This window comes from Capricornis sumatraensis, chromosome 2, assembly GCF_032405125.1.
Source record: "Capricornis sumatraensis isolate serow.1 chromosome 2, serow.2, whole genome shotgun sequence".
Classification (NCBI taxonomy): domain Eukaryota; kingdom Metazoa; phylum Chordata; class Mammalia; order Artiodactyla; family Bovidae; genus Capricornis; species Capricornis sumatraensis.
In genome coordinates, this window is record NC_091070.1 from 122,697,639 (window position 1) to 122,719,735 (window position 22,097).

The 22,097-nt window shown below is 45.9% G+C and overlaps 2 protein-coding genes across 3 annotated transcripts; one reads left to right on the forward strand and one right to left on the reverse strand.

The window, feature by feature from the left end:
* Positions 1-2,009: 2,009 nt before the first annotated feature.
* POLR3GL (RNA polymerase III subunit GL) lies at positions 2,010-15,924 on the reverse strand. Of its 2 annotated transcripts, XM_068964905.1 has the most exons (9): positions 15,833-15,884; positions 9,469-9,624; positions 6,736-6,903; positions 6,266-6,395; positions 5,350-5,418; positions 4,974-5,030; positions 4,661-4,734; positions 4,418-4,531; positions 2,010-3,850 (listed from the first exon to the last, which is right to left on the reverse strand). In XM_068964905.1, exons 2-9 carry the CDS (start codon positions 9,469-9,471, stop codon positions 3,764-3,766), a joined length of 702 nt encoding a protein of 233 aa, XP_068821006.1. In that variant the 5' UTR covers positions 9,472-9,624; positions 15,833-15,884; the 3' UTR covers positions 2,010-3,763. The 2 variants fall into 2 exon arrangements, with proteins under 2 accessions (XP_068821006.1, XP_068821007.1); XM_068964906.1 differs by lacking the exon at positions 9,469-9,624 and having other exon boundaries at positions 15,833-15,924.
* A 3,036-nt stretch (positions 15,925-18,960) lies between these two features.
* Positions 18,961-20,445, forward strand: ANKRD34A (ankyrin repeat domain 34A). Its single transcript, XM_068963571.1, has one exon. It carries the CDS (start codon positions 18,961-18,963, stop codon positions 20,443-20,445), a length of 1,485 nt encoding a protein of 494 aa, XP_068819672.1.
* The last annotated feature ends 1,652 nt before the right edge of the window (positions 20,446-22,097 follow it).

Genomic DNA, 22,097 nt, shown 5'->3' on the forward strand with positions numbered 1-22,097 from the left:
GTCCTGTTGGGGATAAGGCAAAGCCCTTTTTGAGGTGATTCTAAGAAACTAGTACTTCTTATTTCCAGCTTTCTAGTCCCAAATGATCTTGGGGAAAAAGTAAGTCTCAGTAGGGGAAAGGTCAGTGAAGAAGAGGTCACCACTGTTCTGGCCGGATTAGCTAAGCGAGCTATTTCTGTTTAGCTCATTTCTCCTCTTTATCCTCTGGCCAGACATGCTACTTGAGGGGGATAGAGGAGACCTGCCCCATAGGCCCCTTCCTCATCAGTCAGAAATTCCCTAGGAGTCTCCTTGAGTCCTGGCTTGCTGGTTGTGACCTTGAACTCTTCTTCCTTGCTAGTTAATGGAATTGCTGATCCTCCGGCTATTTGGGCTGAAGCAGTTTCGTGGAAAGGACTGCTAGATGCCTGAGGTATCTTTAGCATGTCCAGCTGAAAATGAGGTGGGGAAACCCAGCGGATGGAATGAGTTCAGCAAAAGTTGGACCCATCTTCACCTTTGTTCTCAGGAACATTTATTTGGATTCTTGCAGCGGATCAACAACAACTTGAAAGATTCCTTGTGGATGTCTAAATTCTGCTTCATACATGAAGAATTTGAGACTCGTAGACTGAATATGTGGAGAAGGAAATGGCAACCGACTTCCCCAAGGGCACAAAGCTATGAAATGGTGAAACTAGGACCACAAATCAGTGCTTTGCCCAGCTGAAATGGCAGCTTTCCCCCTTGGCTTAGTTCTTAAACTAGCCTACGCCTACAAGCCACCCTTCCTTCCTTTCAAAGTTCAACAGCAATAAAAATGAATTGAGGGGACTTCCCTGGCGGGCCAGTGGTTAAGACTTCTCCTTCCAAGGTGGGGGTGGTTGCTGGGCTTGATCCCTGGTTGGGGAGCTAAGATCTCAGATGCCTGGTGGCCAAAAAATAAAACAGAAGCTATATTGTAACAAATTCAACAAAGACTTTTAAAAAATGGTCCATATTAAAAAAAAATCTTTAAAAAATGAATTGAGGAAAATATGTGTCCTTTCCTCACCAAATCATGGGTGTTCTGGGCATCCAATATTTGAGCCTCTAATTTTCTTCAGTTTCCACTCCGTATCTTCTAAACTGCATGTTGCATCTCCCATTCAGCACTCCTTCAAATCACCTGAGTCCCTGAGCCTAAACCTGCAGACCCCAATATCAAGCTTCTGGCCCAAGATGGGAGGGGAACAATAGGCTATGGCACATAGGGTAGAGAAGGATACCCTTCTTGCCCAAGAATCTACCCTGCCTGTGACCAGTGCGGCCTAGATCATGGGCATGGGAACAATCTGTTCAACACAAGCAAACACATAATACAGGGCTGAGCAAGAACAGTGTGAGGCCTCCCTAAGTGTTTGTAAGCTGTGTCTTGACTTCAGCCCTTTCAGATGGTCCTCCAGAGGACTAGCAGCCCCCCATGCCATGTACTGAGCCTTAGGCTTCAGCTTCAGCCTGCCCAACAGGGTCTATGGAAAGTAGGGGAAAGGTCAATGGAAACAGTCTTGCTCATTCCTGGAACCGTTCCGGAATCTGAGGAAGCTGCTGGGTCCCTTGTCTCTGGCTTTGTTCAGCAAGGTCACCTGCCAGGAAGGACAGGAGGCCAGATAGGAAAGAGTCCAAGAATGGACTGATCTCTCTTGACACTTGGTCTTTGAGGCAGTACAGCAGATTCCCCAGAGGCCACTCTAATCTTTATCCTTTCCCCTATTTCATGGGAAAAGGATGTACGTGTATAGAGGCAGACGGAGGTGTGTGTTCAGTCTCTCATCTAGAATTCTTCTTTGTTCCCACTCTTTTTAAAGTACACATGCTGGTATTAGGTGGGATTTAGGAGGCCAGCTGTGCCCCCTACAAAGACACAGATCTAGTTAACCAGATAAGGTCTGGTGTGTGTGTCCAGATAAGGTCTGGTGTGTGTGTATATGCAAGTGAGTTAGGCAAAAGGAGATTTTTTTCAGGGTCTTTTATTTTTGTTTCTTGCTGATTTCTTCCTAGCCACAATCATTGTGCATGTCTATGGAAAACCCCTGAGACAGGTCCCTTAGCCCCTCCCTCCAACACAGTCACACAGTACCTTAGAGAACTAGAAAAGGAAACACACCAATCATCACAAATTGCTCAATAACTCTGGAATGTTCTATTTCAGTTTCCTTCTCTGTTCTCGTGGCTGCTTCTTCCTATCACACTTACTACCTAACACTTACTACCACACCCAAACCTGGCTTTTAAGGTGCTTTCCCTCAATGGAGTCACAGCCCGTTCCTTCTTTACAATGGGGTCAAAAATATCTAAGAGTAGATTGCCAGTCTCTCTCACTTGATGCCGCAGGGAATTCAATCTGCCTGCCTAAATATGGCTGGGGACTTTCTTGAAGTTTCTCCCGCCTCCCATCTTTATGGCTTTCAAATGTTTAGTAAGGTCGCTATGACAGCATCCACAGCTCTGTGCCTGTCTCCTTATCCAGTCCCTATTCTGGACACGCAGCTCGCCCGTGACTGTTGCATGTCAAGTGGCTGGAACCAATCAGTACGTCTAAGGCTTCCTCAGAAGCCAATCAGAACCTAGGGAAGTGACCTCACCCAACGGGAGGACTGTGTGGGCGAAAAAGCACCTCCTAGAGCTGAGTGTCCCTAAGTCACTCCCTTCCTCCGCACCCTCCTTACTTCCTGTAAAGCAGTTCTGCCTACCCCATCCCCCTCCACACCAAGTGAGTGAGAGAAAGGCTAACTAAATTCCACAGAAGAGAAACTGCAACTCAGCCACACAGCAGCTTCTGCAAGTGGAGAATAAGATATTCAGTAAGCTCCGTCTTCACAACACACCCTTCAAAGTGGGGTTCCCAGGGTCTGGAAGAGGGTGAGTGAGTGTGCTAAAGAACAATCAGCACCTCCTCCCTCCCCACACCTGGTTTTCTTGACTCCACAAAAATAGCTGTAATCATTCCTTGTAAACAAGGACAAGATCAAGGTCAAGTGTGGGAACGTGAGAGCCTGTGTCCCATGAACACATGTGAACAGAGACAATCACGTCCCCATTGCCTGAGGACCAGAAGCTCAGAAACCAGCTGGTCTTCAGGGCATGGGCTGTTTACAGCTCACTCCGTGTTGCCCTGCAGATGAGTTCCGAATGTTCCTTGGCAGAGCTATGTTGGGACTAGGTGTCTCACCATGGGGGTAGGAGGGAAGGGGCAAAGAACAGGAAGGCTGTAGTGCCCAGTGTGTTACACTGGACTCTCAACAGGTAAGGAGAGAAGAAAGGTTTACTAGGCATCCCCTTCATTCCTCCAGCCCTCTCCCAACTAGGCCTCACCCTGGACAGACAGACAGATAAAAACATTTTATTGAAACTGTAAAACTGCCCTTATTCCTCTTAACTGCTCACACCCAGAAAGAACTATAAAAAATAGTAGGGGCATGTGTACAGCTACCTCAGCTCTAACAATTCCAGTCCTCGTTTTGACCCTCCTTTTTTCCTTTCATACAACTGAGACACTGGTCCTTTGCCCTTTTTCCCAAGATATCAGAGGAGATACCACACCACAGGAGAGAGGGAGGGTAAGTGCAGAAAAGAGAGCTATCTACTGTCACTCTTCATTTCCGTCTCCAAGGACCAAACAGGTTAGCTGGATTCTAACCAAAGGATTTGCTTGTCCACAAAACCAAATAATAGGGGCCAGTTAGTCTCTGTGTCCTAAATCAAGAAAGATATGAAAGTCCAGGGTATTGTTTAGAGTCTGTCTTCAGTATATAGCCTCATCCATATTGTCATCACTGTCACCCCCAAAGTCCTCCCCATTGTCAAAATATGACATGATGTAATCAGTTTCCTGAAATAGAAAAAAAGGAAGGGAGGAAGAAAGGTTAGGTGAGGCATGCTTTCAGGGTTCTCCTTTCTCCCTAGGTACCACTCTCCTCCCGTCCCAATCACAGCACTCCAGGCTTGGGAGGTCCCTGCAAGCTATAGTTCACTTTTAAGAAGAGCTTAAAGCTGAAACTCCAGTACTTTGGCCACCTCATGCGAAGAGTTGACTCATTGGAAAAGACTGATGCTGGGAGGGATTGGGGGCAGGAGGAGAAGGGGACGACAGAGGACGAGATGGCTGGATGGCATCACTGACTCGATGGACGTGAGTCTGAGTGAACTCCAGGAGTTGGTGATGGACAGGGAGGCCTGGCGTGCTGTGATTCATGGGGTTGCAAAGAGTCGGACACGACTGAGCGACTGAACTGAACTGAAAGGACAGATAAAGCGGAGGGTACTATCCCTTGTGGGCAGTATCTCCTTTGGCCCTCCAGCCCTCTGAAGAGAACATCCCTGGTGGACAGAGTTGAGATCCCTAGAGCTTATGAGTGGAAAAGACGGCGGTCTGAGAATGAAAGGTGGTTCCCTTTACCTCTTCATGTTCTTCTTCATCATATTCCTCTTCTTCTTCCTCTTCCTTCTCTTCTTCTTCTTCTTTCTCCTCATCTTCCTCTGAAGTCACTTCTTCCTCCTTCTTCTCCAGAGTCTTAGGTGAGGATGAAAAGAAGATAAACCAGACTCAGCTCACAGAAGGGGGAGAACTGAGGCACCCATGGGCCAAAGCAGAGGAATGAATCTGGGGCCCAGATGGCCTCTATTCATACTTCATCCTTACCTCTAGCTTCTGTATTGTTTCCTCCTTATCTTCTGTGGTCTTAGGGGGTCTCTTGGGGAGTATAATGGTGGTCCCTGGTGAGAGGATCACAAGGTGAACCATGAGAGCGCAAGCTTCCTTCTTGGCTTTCTGTCACCTCTTGCATAGACCATGTCACTTTGCTGCCCTCCCGTGGCCACCAGAGCACCCAGCAGCCATACTGGGTAGATGGGGTAGGTAGGCCTCGGGAGAGCAGGCAAGACCACCCGCAGCCTTGGCCCTCCAGTTGATGAAGGAAATCTGTACTTTCCCTCCTTTTTCCAGATACACTCACGTTCCTTCTGTAGCTTCCGCACTCGGATCTTTAGCTCCCGGGGCAGACGTCGCCAATCTAGAAACAGCAGGAATGTAAAAATCAGCCAGACTCTGCCTGGGGTCTGCTATGAATGGTGACTCTTTTAAAGGATAAGGGTCAGGGTAAGGGTGAGGAAGGAAAAGGTTGGGTCAAAGTTGCTTGGAACAGAACTGTGGTTTGGATACCTCCAGAGGAGCAGGGGACATTTACCAGGTTTTTAGATAGAGTCTGTGAGTACGCTGGAGCACATGTAAGTCTTCTGAATAGGGTGGAGGTTGGGGACAGAGGAGGGTGGATAGGGTGGTGGCTCAAGCATTTGAAAGAAAAGAAGTCAGTGAAAGGGCCCATCACCTACCAGGGTTCCAATCGATGGCATTGTCAATCGGCCCTGACATCTGATATTTGTCTGAGTAACGCTCCACATCTGAGGGACCAGAGGTCAAGGGTCAAAGTTTTATCCTATCAGAACCCTCGGGTTCTTCCTGAGGGTCTAGCCCTCTCAAAACTCAGAAATCGTCGTCTTCCTCACCCCAAACCCAGAGCCCAGGGAGGGCAGCTTCAGTGAGGACCTTCAATACTCTTTTAACCTGTCTTTTCACCACCCCAAATTGCAATGTTTTTGCTATCTCTCTTAACCCCAAGGCATGGCTATATTGACTGGGAGTGCGTTACAGTGGAATGCATACTAGAGCAAGAAAATAGGGTTTCTGTCTTCCCTCTACTCCTTGTTCACGGGACTAACTTGAGCAAGTCTTTTAACTGTCTGAACTTCAGTTTCTAGAGCTTTAGGAGGAAAGTACCAGTTGTCAATACACTGAAATACTATACTTCCACACCAACTGGTAACTACCCACTATCCCAGGCCTCCCAAGTATGCCCCCTTCTCCAGTTCCTCCTGGCTCCATGACCTCTCCATGAGCCACAAACCAAAGGGCTAATATTTTAATTTGCAGGGCTTCTCAGAGACCCCTTCTCAACTCCTTCTGACTGGTTAGTGCCTGTAATATCCAGACTGTTAAAAATTTTTAATACACCTCCCCATGTATATCTGTAAAATGGGAACCTTAATACTTAAGCTCTTACTGTCTAAGATTATTGTGAAACTCAAAACAAACCATGGATACCATAATGCATTTCAAATGCAGGGGTAATTACTATGATCTCCCCAGCTAGGCAGTGAGCTTTCTGTGTCTCTTCTGACCTCTCTGGGGCCCCAGTGGTGCTAAGTACAGGGCACTACTCATGAAAGGCACTCAGAACATTCAACTGACCTCTCTTGGGGACAGCAGGCCGGATGAAGTAGGGGAGCTGCCGCATGGCCCCTCGAAGCTCCTGCTTCAGGGCCAGGACATATTCCCCTTCCTCTCCTGAGGGCAGAGGCACTGGGCGGAACTCCAAGGGCTAAGAAGGCAGAGGCAATGGTCAGTTCAGAGAAAAAAATGCTGGAGTATAAATCTAGGAGGGCCTCTCCTCTCCCCACACTTCTACCCAATGCTCCCACTGAGCAGGGGACCAAAGGCAAATGCTGGGAGCAACACAGCATTTTGAAAGCTGGGGAGCAGAGAGTATAAAAAGTAAGGGCAGACACTTCCTAGTCTGGAAAACATCCCATGTAAGTTGCAAGTACAGAGACAGGGAGGGGCCAGATGAGGATGATTTTGATGACCCAGGAGGAATCCAGGATCACATACAGTCAGTCAAGGGCATAAGGGAGTCTTGGGAAAGGGGGGCAGACACTCACAGGGAAGAGCGGAGAAGGCTGCAGGGTGGGTGGGGGCAAAGCATCCCCCTTCCCAATACCCACAGCCTCCACGTTGAAGGTCAACTGGCCCCGGCCACAACCCCGGCCCCCACCCCGGCTGGCCATGATGGAGGGGGCCTGGGGATTCAGACATCCAATGGGAAAAACCTGATAAAGACAAAAACAAAGAGAAAAAGTACAGTAGAATGGACAGGAAACCAGGGAGGTACAAGACACTCAAATCATTTCTCCCAGAGACCTGAAAAGCCAGTTTAATTCAATGAATTTTGAGAAGGCATGGTGCCAGGCAAAGTATTTCTGAAAATATAAATAAGGATGAGACATGGTCCCAACAAGACAGATAATTGCAACATGGTGTAACTGGTGTAACTGAAGCACAAGGAGGAAAGTGACTAGACACTTGGATAAAATTTCCCTATGTTCCCAAGTTAACTGGATGTTTATCATCAGCTGCATATCTACATATGATTTTTGAATTCTTTCTCTCCCTTACTTTCCAAACCTAACTAGGCCCCAATTCAATCTAATGCAATGCATTTCAGCAAAACATTTATTAAGCATCTACCATGAAAAAGGTAGTGTGCCAGACACTGTGAGGGAACAGAAATGAGTCATCAGTCTCACTGTCAATTGGTTGGGGGTGGGGGGGGCTGTGTGAGAAGAAATATTACACTCAAACAGATCTTTTTAAACACCGCTTGGAAACACAGAATCTTAGAACTGGAAAGACACGTGCAGTCTTCTAGCTCAATAATCCTCCCAGTACAGTACTACCTTCTGTAAACTGTCAGTCACTCAGCTTCTGGTGGCATTTTCCTAAAGAGATGGTGTCCATTTTCCCCCAAGGCAGCCCTTCCATGTGATCAACTGTGGAAGAATTGAAAGTTCTTCCTGCTACTGTAACTGAACTCTGTCTCTTACCATCATTTTTGAAAAACCAGGCAAGATATGATGGGGAATAAAGAAAGTCATCAAATGAAAAAGAAATTTGAAAGAAATTATATGCCATAGCAGGGAAGATACCTAACACCCAGATCTTGGCTTCTCATACCACTCTCCAGCAAAAGGAACCAGGGCTTCTTGGAGAAATGCAGCTTCTCCAATGGGGCAGGAACTACACAAGATAAGACTGAAGTATCTTGTAGTGCCAGAAAGTAAGAAAGTGCTCAAAAAACAACGCACACATTGATGGGCTCTGTCAAAGGTACATAAGAGGCAAATGAAAGAGCTCCCAATGGCCAAAGCCTGAATAAGTTGAACCATACAATAAAGCAGCATTGGAGTGCAATATCAAAGTATAAGATAAATATAAAGAGACTATACTGATATAAATAAACATTTGAACAAATTAATACATGGGAGAGAAAAAAATCCCATGTGCAGAATTCTAAATAAATTATGTAGAAAGAAAGTGTTAGTTGTGTAGTTGTGCCCGACTCTAAAATCTTGTGAACTGTAGTCCACCAGGCTCCTCTGTCCGTGGAATTCTCCAGGCAAGAATACTGGAGTAGGTTGCCATTCCCTTCTCCAGGGGATCTTCCCAACCCAGTGATCAAACCGAGGTCTCCTGCATTGCAGGGAGATGCTTTACCATCTGAACCACCAGGGATTATACCCTAAAAGGGGAAAGTGTAATTCCTCACTGCTTAAGTATGGCCTGTGCAGAGGGAATTTTGTCCAAAACAATTTTGGAAAGGTGGGGGGGTGGTAACTTTATGGTATAGAAATTGGACAAGCATTACTTCAGTCAGGTGACCAAAGTCAACATGAACAACTTTAAATCATATCATTAGTATGTACCCTTGTGTGCTCAGTCATGTTCAACTCTTTGTGGCCCCTTGGACTGTAGTTCACCAGGCTCCTCTGGCCATGGAATTTTCCAGGCAAGAATACTGGAATGGGTTGCCATTCCTTCTCTAGGGGAACTTCCCGACCCAGAGATCGAAACTGTGTCCCTAGCGTCTCCTGCATTGGCAGGCAGATCCTTTACCACTAGCGGATGTGATATCTTCCTCCCCCAAACTGATACCCCAGTCTATAAACAGGAGGAAAAAAGCAGACACATTCCTATGGAGAAGCATCTTATAATATACGTGACCAGTACTCTTCAAAACTATCAGGGTCATCAAAAACAAGAAAAGTTCACACTTCCTTTGTAAAAGAGAGCTGTCCTAGTGGTAGCATTCTTAAAAAAAAAAAATTCCTTTTGTTTTCTAATTACAGAAGTAACAGTAAGTAAAGTCGCTCAGTCGTGTCTGACCCTTTGTGACCCCATGGACTGTAGCCTACCAGGCTTCTCCGTCCATGGGATTTTCCAGGCAAGAATACTGGAGTGGGTTGCCATTTCCTTCTACAGGAGATCTTTCCAACTCAGGGATTGAACCCAGGTCTCCCACACTGTAGGCAGAGAAAAATGGCACCCCACTCCAGTACTCTTGCCTGGAAAGTCCCATGGATGGAGGAGCCTGGTAGGCTGCAGTCCATGGGGTCGCTAAGAGTTGGACACGACTGAACGACTTCACTTTCACGCACTGGAGGAGGAAATGGCAACCCACTCTAGTGTTCTTGCCTAGAGAATCCCAGGGACAGAGGAGCCTGGCAGGAGGCCGTCTATGGGGTCATACAGAGTCGAACATGACTGAAGCGACTTAGCAGCAGCAGCAGCAAACTTGAAAAGATACAAATGAGGTATAAAGAAAAATATCTACTAACCATGATGTAGTAATAATCATTACGAACATTTGCATATGCATCCTTTCAATTCCACTTCTGTATTATATATACAGTTTTGTGCATTATAAGTGTCTATATACATAGACATAATAAGGCCATGATAACTAATTGTAATGTGGTATCCTGGACAGGATCCTGGAACAGAAAAAGAGCCTTAGGTAAAACTAAGGAACGCCAAATCAAGCATAGACTTTACATAATTACAATGTATCAATATTTATTCATTAATTATAACAAATATACCATATTAATATATTATGTTAATAATAGGGGAAACTGGTGCCAGGGTGTATGGAAACTTTTTGTACTACCTGCTCAGTTTTTCTGTAAATCTCAAAGTGTTTTAAGAAATAAAATCTATTAATAAAGAAAGAAACATGAGTATCAATTCAAAATTCACAGTTCTCTGACCTTCCTTGGTTTTCATTACCCTGACAATTTTATTAAAGATTACTGGTCAAATATATTATAGGATGTTCCTCTATTGGAATTTTTCTGAGGTTTTTCTCTTGATTAGACTGGGGTTGTGGATTTGGAGGAGGATGATCAACAAGATAAAGTGACATTTTCATCACATCATATGAGCATACATACTAATAACATGTTAGTTATGGAACAATAAGAGACAATATAATACATAATCATGACCTCTCAAGTTAGTGTTTCATAATAAAATTGTTCCCACAGTCCAGAGAAGAGAGGAAGCTAAGAGGACTAGGATGGTGAGGGGAGGCTTTAGGAATCACAAGGTCCCAAGTTTGGATCAGACCTTAGAAATCGTTTCCTTTCTTTCTTTCAACAAATATTTATTGAGCATCTACTGTAATCTACTGTAACTTGTAGCTCAGTTGGTAAAGAATTTGCCTACAATGCAGGAGACCCAGGTTTGATTCCTGGGTCAGGAAGATCCCCTGAAGAAGGCAATGGTAACCCACTACAGTATTCTTGCCTGGAGAATCCCATAGACAGAGAAGCCTGGCAAGCTACAGTCCATGGGGTCGCAAGAGTCAGACACGATTTAGCAACTAAACCACACCCACTACCACTATAAGCCAGACATAATGCTAGACAATGGAGATCATGGTGAATCCTTTACTTTAGACATTCAGCTTTCCTTTGATAAACCATATCTAGTAAGCTGTTATCCAGCTTCAATTTAAACTTTTTAGCAAATCTTTTTATCTCACTTTACAAGTCATTCCATTTTGGGATATTTGTTCTTTAATCAAAATCAAAAAAATAAAACAAGAAATATATGACTCAACAAAATGCACTCCACAAAAGATTAGTCAGGGAAAAAAAGATTTTAAAATATATTCAAGGTAATCTATTTTGTCAGATTTACACACACCCATACATATAAGTTAAAAAGTTGTTTTTTTTCAAAAAATTATTTTTTATTGAAGGATAATTGCTTTACAGAAAAGTTTTTCTTAAAGGGTATACAACAAGAATTAACATTGGTTAATTTAAGGTGATGGGTTTTGGAGATTTTTTGGTAATATACATTTTAAGCATTGTTTTTCCTCTGTACCAAAAAGGTATTACTTTTATAATAAGAGGAAAATATTCATTAGAAAATTAAAAATATAGTAACTGAATAGTAGATGAGATTAACAATATGTAACAGGAAGGAGAGGGTAGGGAAATGTTTGCTTAAGAAATCTGGAAACCTTCAAGTCTAACTGCCATGAAAATGTGAGGAAAAGACAGCTGTTAATGAGGTATCACCTCATATTAGTCAGAATGGCCATCATCAAAGAGTCTACAAACAATAAATGCTGGAGAGGGTGTGGAGAAAAGGGAACCCTCCCACACTGTTGGTGGGAATGTAAACTGGTACAGACAATATGGGGAACAGCATGAAGATTCCTTTAAAAACTAAAATTAGAACTACCATATGACCCAGAAATCTCACTCCTAGGTGCATACTTGGAGAAAACCATAATTCAAAAAGATACATGCACCCCAATGTTCACTGCAGCACTTTTTGCAATAGCCATGATATGGAGGCAACCTAAATGTACATCGACAGATAAACAGATAAAGACGGTGTGATACATACAATACAATACAATGGAATATTACTCAGGCATAAAAGTAATGAAATTCTGCCATCTGCAGAGACTTGGATGGACCTAGAGACTGCCATATAGAGTGAAGTCAGTCAGAAAGAGAAAAATCAATATCATACATTAACACATATATGTACAATCTAGAAAAATGGTGTAGATGATCTTATTTGCAAAGCAAAAATAGAGACAGACATAGAAAACAAATATAGATACCAAGGGGTAAGAGGGTGGGTGGGATGAATTGGGAGACTGGGATTGACATATATTCACTATTGATACTATGTATACAATAGATAACTAATGAGAACCTACTGTACAGCACAGGGAACTTTACTCAATGCTCTATGGTGATCTAAATGGGAAGGAAATCTAAAAAAGAGAGGATATATGTATACATACAGCTGACTGACTTTGCTGTGCAGCAGAAACTAACACATTGTAAAGTCCAATAAGAAGTAATAAATAAACAAAAAACAGCTGTTAGTTAATAGATTAAACTGTGATCTGATTTAAAGAACACATTAGGTGAGAGATCCTGTCTTATAGATGTGAGAGAGGGAGCAAGAATTTGCCACTGTGTTTTCAGGCCCTTTCAAGGGAAAACACTCTTAACTAGCCGGCTTAGGTATCCCTCCATCTGATAGATACAGTTCTATCAGTGGAGACAGGAGCTGTTTTGATTGCAAAGCAGTGAGGTGTTAAGAAAAGGCCATGAGCTTTGAGGTGAGACAAATCTAACTCCATTTCCACATACTGACCAAGTGACCCTCAAGAAATGTGGGGTAAAAAGAAGACAAAACTTTATTTAATTAAAGCATTAAACTGGTGGTTAGGAAACTATAAACCATCCATCTGTACCCTACTCAGCTTAGGAATCTACAAGGCTCTTCTATGTAAGATTGTGATGAAGTGATTGTAATTCTTGAAGATGTTCAAGGTTTCCTATAATCTGGTCCCAAACTACCCCTCCATAAACATCACGCATTCTCCTTCCCCCACAAACAACATCCCACATATGTTATACCATTCCCAACTGTGCCATAACTGTTTTAATATGGTACAAGTTACTAAAAAGCCTTTCTTAAATTTGATGTTATTGCTTTTCTGTATTTTTTTTTTTTGAAAACTGCTTCTTAGTAACTTCTACTACATTACACAGTTCGGCACAGTTGGGAATGAGTATAATACATGTGAGATCCTGTTGTTTGTGGGGGAAGGGGAGTGCAAGAGTGAATAATAGGGAGGGTTGATGTTTCCTTATCTGTAAAATGAAAATAATAATAAAAACCATCTTAATTCATTCAACGAATATTTACTCAGTTCTTATTCAGTGTCAGGCACTGTTCCAAATGCTAGAGATGTAGCAGTGAACAAAATGGACAAAAACTGCTGCACGCATGGAGTTTAAAAGGAGCTTGCATTGTAATGGAGGTCTTAGTATACAGATGGTTCAAGTCAGGAGACTGGGAGAGATTCCTAAAGGAGTGGATGTGAAGAGAGAAAAGAAGAGATCCAGGGACTGAGGCTTGGAGCCCTCTAACATTTAGAATTTGCTATATTTGTAATAAATAAGACAAAGATTTAACACTCTTATTATATTAGAACTCATGGAAATGAAGGAAAATCATCCCAATAGAATAAATATGCAAAGAACATGAATAGGCAATTAACAAAAGAATGGTTAATCAAACTATTTTTTAACCTATAAAACTGGCAAAGATTTAAAAATTAATCAGGCTTCCATGAGTTTTTTTGAAGTGGACACTCTCATACCTCACTGGAAGAATTATAAATACAATATTTTGGGTGAGCAATTTGACTCTTTGAATCTACAGCCTTTTAAAAGTTAATATCCTTAATCCAGTAATCCCACTTTTAAAACTTATCCAAAGAAATCATCAGGGAGGGGGTTCAGGATGGGGAACACATGTACACCCATGGCGGATTCATGCTGATGTATGGCAAAACCAATACAATATTGTAAAGTTTTTAAAAAAAATTTTTTAATAAGTAAATAATAAAATTATATGTCAAAAAAAGAGAGAAATCATCAGATACATAGTCAGAGATATAAAAGCATGTTTATCAAAGAGCTATCCATAGTAGCACAAATTCTGAAATAACCTAAATAGTCCAACAAAAAATGAATGGTTGGGGCTTTCTCACTGGAGAAGGAAATGGCAACCTACTCCAGTATTCCTGCCTGGAGAATCCCGTGGACAGAGGAGCCTGGTGGGCTGCTGTCCATGGGGTCGAACAGAGTCAGACACAGCTGGAGCAACTTAGCATGCATGCATTGGAGAAGGAAATGGCAACCCACTGCAGTATTCTTGCCTGGAGAATCCCAGGGACAGAGGAGCCTGGTAGGCTGCTGTCTATGGGGTCGCACAGGGTCAGACATGACTGAAGCGACTTAGCAGCAGCAGCAGCAGCAGCAGCAGCAGCAGCAGCAGCAGGGGCTTCCTCAGTGGTCCAGTGGTTAAGAATCTGCCTTGCAACACAAGGGACACTGGTTCAGTCCCTGGTCCTTAAGATCCCACATGCCATGGAGCAACTAAGCCCATCTGCCACAACTACTGAGCCCAGGCATTGCAACTTCTGAAAGCCATGAGCTTAGATCCTGTGCTCCTCAACAAAAGAAGCCACCGCAATGAGAAGCCCACACACCGCAACAAAGAGTAGCCCCCACTTGCCATAACTAGACACAACTAGAGAAAGTCTACTTGAAGCAATGAAGGCCCATCACAGCCAATAAATAAATAAATCTTAAACAAAAAAAAAAGACCTAATGACCAACTTCAATAAGTGGGCTTTATTTTTAAAAAGATGAATGGCTAAAAAAAAATCAAATATCTATCTTAGACTATTATGTAGACATAATAAAAATTTCAAATAATATTTAAAGGCAGAAAAATGTTCACAATATGATATAAAGTGGAGAAAGCATGATAAAAGGTTGTATTTGTTGTATGGCCCTATGTGTGTAATATACACACACACACACACACACATATATATATATATATATATATATATATATATATATATACATATGTATACATGCAGGAAATAAATTGAAGGGATTCATTGTCATGATGTAATAGACATTTATGGTTTTCTAGGATAAATGTATATTACTTCTATAAACAGAAAACAAAGAGAAGATTTTCTTTATCTTTAAGAATGTTACCATTAGGACAGTTCTGTCTCTTTTACAGTGAAAATGTGGAATACATTTTGTTGAGCCATATATTTCTTGTTGTATTTGTTGGATATTGATTGAAGAGCAAAGTGAGATAGGAAGTTCTCTTACTAAAAAGTTTAAACAGAAGCTGGATAATAATTTACTAAATATGGTTTATCAGAGGAAGGATGCATATCTAAAGTAAAGGATTAACTATGATCCCCATTCTCCAGCATTATGTCTGACATATAGTAGATGCTCAATAAATATTTGCTGAAAGAATGAATACATGACTCCTAAGGTCTTTTCCAAACTTGAGACCTTGTGATTCCTAAAGGCTCCCTTCACCATCCCAGTCCTATTAGCTTTCTCCCTTCTCTGGACTTTGGGACCAATTACATTATGAACCACCAACTTAAGAGGTCATAATGATATACTGTATTGTATTTTACTTCGTGTTTTATTAATTGCTCCCTAATTACATCAGAAGTTTAAATTCTTCCTTTCCAATCAATTCCATCCAATTAACTTTTCCTGGGCACTGTGCATTTAATACATAATACATTGTATTGTATTAAATACTAGAACTTGCCCTATAAAACTTTATATTGAAACATTAAAGAGGGAGACGGCACTAAAGGCTCCAGTAAAAGTACACATAAAATGCTATCATCAGACTGAGGAACAATTAATCCTGAAGAAAAAAAAAAAAACTGGTCCAGGAAAGCTACAGGTAGGAGGTAATATTTCATCAGAGTTTTGATAGACAACGGGAGTCTGTCAAGCTCTTAGTACTAATAGATTTAGGGGAAGCTGGTTTCCAGTAAAGAGTCAGAGGTACCAGAGAGTCTTCCACTTTCTCCTTTAATATATCTCCCCTCTGCGCGAAGGAAAACTACAGTGCTCCAGTGTATAATCAACACAGCAAAGGGAGCCCACAGGGAGAGGGTGCGGAACTAGAAGGGGGCAGATCCAACAGGCTGCAGGAAAGCGTTGTCTCTCTAGCTAGTAGCTGGTCCCTGGTGAAGTAGTTCGGGAGGTGCGGGATGGAACCAGGTCAGAGCCACCAAGTCGGGGGCCTTACCTGCTGCCCCTCCCCCACGCGGAAAACACGCCGCAGCCAACTTGAAATTTGCTTGTCTTCCTCTAGCTGGTGGCGTTCTAGGTCCGCCTCCCAGAGCTCCCCATTGGTGAGTTCTCCCAGCCAATCTAGGGGAAGCCGAGGAGGTCCGCCCACTTGAAGCTGAGGAGGGGAGGGAGGGAGAGAGTTAGCCGGAACTCAGGCTAGCCAAGCTGGGTGAGTAGAAAGATGGGGTTGCAGAACCAACCCGGGGGTCAGTCATTTCAGACCTCATCTCAGATGGAGGACCCCTTGGCCTGGCGACGGTTCACAGAGGGAAGCTGATCCTTAGATTTCACCGAGGGACTCTATAGAAAGAGCTTCCACAGAGAAATAAAACTCCCTTAGGGATCATTCTTTTTGTGGCTTCACACTTGGCCTCTGCTCCATTCCTCCAGTCTTCCCTTCAGTTCTGCGCTGCTTCCCTCCAGCACCACCCATGAGTATTTCTTTTCTAGAAAAATGTTTTCCTGTAGGTTGCTGCCATGTCTGTGAGACGATGGAAAGAGGCTTTGGGAAAGGAAGGATTAGGAAATCAGATAACCAGAGTTGGGGAGATAGGGAAGTAGTCCAGTGTTTACTCCATTTTCCACCTCCTTCCAGCTCCTCCTAGCCTTTGGTTAAAGAGGGTGGGGTTGGGAGGTGGGGTCCCACTTTTACACACACACACACAAAAAACAGAAACAATGGTGAAAGAGATCAGAGTAGAGATAGAATCTAGAAGTTAGTCAAGAACAATAATCCTGATGTCAGAGAAAATGGCCCTGGGAGTGAAGCCTCTGGACTGGGAAGGCTGTTGGTGGAGTGGCAAGCACCCAGTCTCTGGAACAGGACAGAAACAGAGCTGTGAAGCTTTGGAGAACTGCTTAACTTTAAGTCATAGTTTCTTAATAACAAGAAAATAATTCCTACCTTATAGCATTGTTGTGAGGATTGGAGATAATGTGTGTAAAGTACTTACATAATTGGCACATAGTTGGTTTCCAGTAAATGGTGTGTGCATGCTAAGTTGGTTCAGTTGTGTCCGACTCTTTGTGACCCTGTGGACTGCACCCTGCCAGGGTCTTCTGTTCATGGGATTCTCCAGGCAGGAATCCTGGGGTGGGTTGCCATTTCCTTCTCCAGGGGATCTTCCCGACCCAGAGGTCGAAACATGGTACCTAGTAAAAATGGGTAGCTTCCCTGCAAATATTTCTCTCTCCCCCTTTTTCAGGAACATTTTATCTTGTGTCTGGTGGCCTCCAGCCTCTGAATTATCTCAAGTGAGTTTTCCAAATCCTTAGGACTTTTTCCTCACCGCCCCCCGCCCCCCACACACTTTCCCTGATGCCTTCCAGCTGGACACAAACTCATTCCTAAAATATGCAGATGGAAGCTATGGTAACCATGGAGACAGGGCAGGTGGTGAGGAGAGGCAGAGACAGACACTGAGAGAAACCGACTGCTACAGATAGGGAGAAAGAAGACTTTAAGGAACGATTCTAACAGAGACCTTCAAACAAGATGGGAAAACGAGCCTAAGCAAGACCGAGAATAAATAGATGCAATGAGAGAGAATGTGTTACAAAGTTCACTCTTCTCTGCCCCTTTTTTCTCTCTCTTCCTTCCATCCCTCCAAAAATATGGGGAGGAGGCATCTGGGAATAACCCCTTGCTGTATCTAAAAATGACCCCAACCTCCGCATACTTCTCTAAGTCTGTATAAGGGAGCTGAGGTCCAAGTTTATTTGTGATGCATGTTCCGGTTGCGGGGAGGTGTAATGAAGATGTATCGCTATGTCTGACTCCAGCTCCCCCTGACATTTAAACTAGGAGAAGGCAGCCAGATCTCTTGCCTCCCTCTGTACAGTAAGGACTCCAGCTGTGGATCCCATCGCCTCTCTCTTCACCTCTCTATATAGTGTACCGTGTACCGTGTGGCAGGTCAGACCTGGCGCACAGGCGCGCATCAACGCACGAAGAGCGGAGAATGGGGATCTGCTGAAGCTAGACGAAGAATTGGGATGGTCCCAGTCTGGGTCGCGGAGGAGTCTCTTGAGGAACATTTAGGTTTGTTGTGACTGAGGGGCTAAGAAAGGGAAGTCGGGATTGGAGCCTCTAGCTTTTGAGGGTTTATGTGTGCATGGGTGGGGTAATGGTTTGGTGCCTGACGCCCCCACCCGCAGAGACTAGGCTATAAATAGCGAAGCATAGCTCCGCCCCCCCCCCCCCCCCAAGCTTCTCTCCTCCGGAGCCGGCGCTGTGCCCGGGGCGCACAGGGAGGAGGGACCAGGATTCTGTGCCCGGGCGCAGATACTGACACCAAGGGAATCCGAGTGCCCACCCCCACGCCATGTGGGCCCCTAGGAACCCGGCTCCGCCACCCCAGCTGCCCCGTGGCCCTGGCCTCAGCCCTGGCCCGGAGGAGACTCTGCGGACTTACAGGTATCTATTTGGGTGCACAACCTGGAAGGGGAAAGAGCAAGGAGTGATGAGGAATATAGCAGGAGCAAAAGAACCCCCCAATTCTCCCCCCACCCTTTTTAGGTCCCAAACGCAAGCTGCCTCCCTCCCCCCATTCAGTTTGTGGGGCTGTGGCAACCTAAAAGAGGTTAGGAATGGGACTGTGTGTGTGAATGTATGGGTGCATGTGTGTGGGTGGGTGGCGTTCAACATCCTAGAAAGGGGGATTCCAAGTGCGGATAAGAAAAGGGGGATGCTGGAAAGGTCTGATAAGCCATGGGGTGAGGGTGGGGGTGCGGATATCCCTGCGCGTGCACGTACGCGTTTGCACGCGTGCTCGTCCTTCAGTGCGGGTGCACCCTTCTCATCTCCTCAGGCATGCGCTGGGGGGATGAGGGCGGCTCAGAGGCATGAGTTAGAAGAAGGACTGTGTACCATGCCGTGGAGATCTCCCCCATCCCACGCGGGTCCTTCCACCTGTGCCTCAGTTTCCCTGCCTGAATCAGTAACTAAGATCTTTCTCTTTTTTGCAGGGATTGGCTTCGCCCCTGAGCCCGCAGGCCTCTACCAGCCACTACCCTCACCCCCCCTAGGCGTCCTCGGCAGGTCCCAATCCCGGCTCCAACGGTGCTTTCTCCCCAGCGGCAGCTATGCTGCACACCGAGGGCCACGCTCTTCTTCGGGCCGTGGGTCAGGGTAAGCTACGCTTGGCCCGTTTGCTTCTGGAGGGGGGCGCCTACGTGAATGAGGGTGATGCTCAAGGGGAGACTGCGCTAATGGCGGCCTGTCGGGCCCGGTACGACGACCCCCAGAACAAGGCACGCATGGTACGCTACCTTCTGGAGCAAGGCGCGGACCCCAACATCGCAGATCGCCTAGGGCGCACGGCGCTCATGCACGCTTGCGCGGGCGGCGGGGGCGCCGCGGTGGCCTCCCTGCTCCTTGCCCATGGCGCGGACCCCTCAGTCCGAGATCACGCTGGCGCCTCGGCGCTTGTCCACGCCCTGGACCGCGGGGACCGAGAGACCCTTGCCACGCTGCTGGACGCCTGCAAGGCCAAGGGCACGGAGGTCATCATCATCACCACTGACACCTCGCCCTCCGGCACCAAGAAGACCCGCCAGTATCTCAATTCCCCACCGTCCCCGGGGGTGGAGGACCCCGCTCCCGCTCCTCCTAGCCCCGGGGTCTGCACGTCGCCTTCGGAAATCCAACTGCAGACTTCAGGAGCGGGAGGACGAGGATTGTTATCCCCTCGCGCCCAGGAAGAAGAGGAGAAGAGGGACGTATTTGAATTCCCTCTTCCTAAGCCCCCAGATGACCCCTCCCCTTCCGAGCCACTCCCCAAACCACCCCGCCATCCTCCAAAACCCCTCAAAAGGCTCAACTCCGAGCCCTGGGGCCTAGTGGCCCCTCCTCAACCTGTCCCGCCTGCCGAAGGGAGGCTGGGGTTCGAGCGCCTGACCGCGGAATTCAACGGCCTGACCCTGACAGGTCGACCGCGTCTTTCCCGACGTCACAGCACCGAAGGCCCAGAGGACCCGCCCCCGTGGGCGGAGAAAGTGACGGGTGGGGGTCCTCTCTCTCGCAGAAACACAGCGCCAGAAGCTCAGGAGTCTGGCCCCTCTTCAGGGCTGAGGCAGAAACTGAGCCGCATGGAGTCGGTGGAGCTCGATACTCCCGGAAATCTTTGCCCCGACTCGCCCGAGTGCAGCCGCCCGTCCCTGGAGCGCCGCAGATACAGCGCCTCCCCGCTGACCCTCCCTCCAGCGGGCTCGGTTTCCTCCCCGCGCCAGTCCCAGGAGAGTCTTCCTGGGGCTGTATCTCCGCTGAGCGGGCGGAGGCGGAGTCCCGGGTTGCTAGAGCGGAGGGGCTCGGGGACGTTGCTCCTGGACCACATCTCACAAACGCGGCCAGGTTTCCTGCCCCCTCTCAATGTCAGCCCCCATCCTCCCATCCCCGACATTCGCCCGGGAGGTCGGGCGCCTTCGCTGCCCGCCCCTCCCCAGGCGGGGGCGCCAGGCTCTCCCAGGACCAAGCGCAAGTTGGTGAGACGCCACTCCATGCAGACTGAGCAGATCCGCCTGCTAGGGGGCTTCCAGAGTCTAGGCGGGCCAGGGGAGCCTGGGCGCTGAGAGGAGTGAGAGGAGCCAAGGTGGGTGGGGATCAGGACCTTGGGACGGGTGGGAAAACCAGTTCACACACACACACTATGGACATAGAGGTCTCTTGCATGTGCTCATGGGCACGGTGCACACATACATGGGTAAACATGTGTCCACAAGCACAGTACTCGTATTTGCAGAGAAGGGTAAGTACTCTATTTATTGGGCATATAGACATGCATTCATGCCCTGGTCACTTCACAGTGCATATGGGAATTTCTCGTGCCCTTGGACACAGTGCACACAGGACCACTTGTGCTAGGGCCCCCAGAGGGTCCCAAACTCAACTTGCATTTGTTCAGAAGCATTAGGGAGCCCCTACTTATGGGTAATCTCCAATCTCTGCCCTCCTGCAACAGTAATCCCTTGCTTTCCATGTATGCCCTGCAACACAGCCTGCTCATGATTTCGGACACGCTACCCTCTTCGTGAATATCCCAACCCATTCTGCAGGTCTTGCTTTTCAATCCAGGCCTGGCTCCTTGTTCACACCCTGCTTCCAGCCCTAACCACTTTTCAGGATAGCTTCTTTACTCCCCTTAGGAATATCCTGCAGCAATCCCCACCCTCAGTTCTGCTGCTGCCCTCCCTGCTCTCAGCTTTACTTCTCAGCTTCCAGCTTTTTCTTCCCAGCCCATCCCCCTAACCAAAACACCAGGTTGTTTCATTTTCCCAGGAGGTGGGTCATGGGCTCTAAGCTGCTCTTCGGTCCATCTGAGCTTATGAACACCCCAACAGGTTGACATGGGGAGTAACCCTAAATCATTCCTCTCTCCAGTTGATATATCAAATAAATGTGTTCAGAAGTCTCTGTTTTGTCACTTCTGCTGGGAGTGGAGGGTGTGGGGGAATGAGGACTAGGGAGGGAGGGTGATGCTAACTATAGCTAGCTATAAAGATCGAGGGGATACTTCAAGGCTCCATCCACCTTCTTTTCAGGAAACCAACTGTGGTTGTAGAAGAAGAGGCAAGTGTCCCATGTCTTGAAGATTTTAAGGCATCTGATAGGTTTTCGTTTCCCTCAGTCTCCCCTCTGTCCATCCTTAAATTCTTTAAGATTCCTACAAAGAATTTGCCCCTCCACCATCAGCAGCTATATTACAATAGATTAACTGTCCCTCTTTCAAGCTTCCTGCTTCTTGACCACTCATAGTTTTTCCTTGGTGGGGGGCTATCTTTCATGTCACCAACTGCATTTCATCCATTTTTTTTTTCTATTTCTGTTTCCCCATCCTTGATTTCTGAGGCCCTGTTGGGTGGAGAGGGAGGGAGAAAGAGAAATAGTATAATTTCCACCTAAGTAAAAATGGTATGATATTCAACTGACAAAGGGTGGGTGTATGTGTGTGCATGTGTATAGTGTGTGTGTAAGAGTAACAGTAATTGGAGGAACCCAGCCTGAAAGGTTCTATGAACCAAGGTACCTGTCTTAATTTGCCCCCTGGACCTTTCAGCTTGCTGGTTTTCTTCCTGTACTCTAACTCTTCCTTGCTCTAATGATAGGTAAGGGAGCAATTCTACTGTTTCTTCCTTCAACATAGAATTGGTGAAATCAGAAAATTACCCAATGGTGCGCTATAACAAAAAGATTAAAATATTGGAAATCAGAAGACCTATTGTCT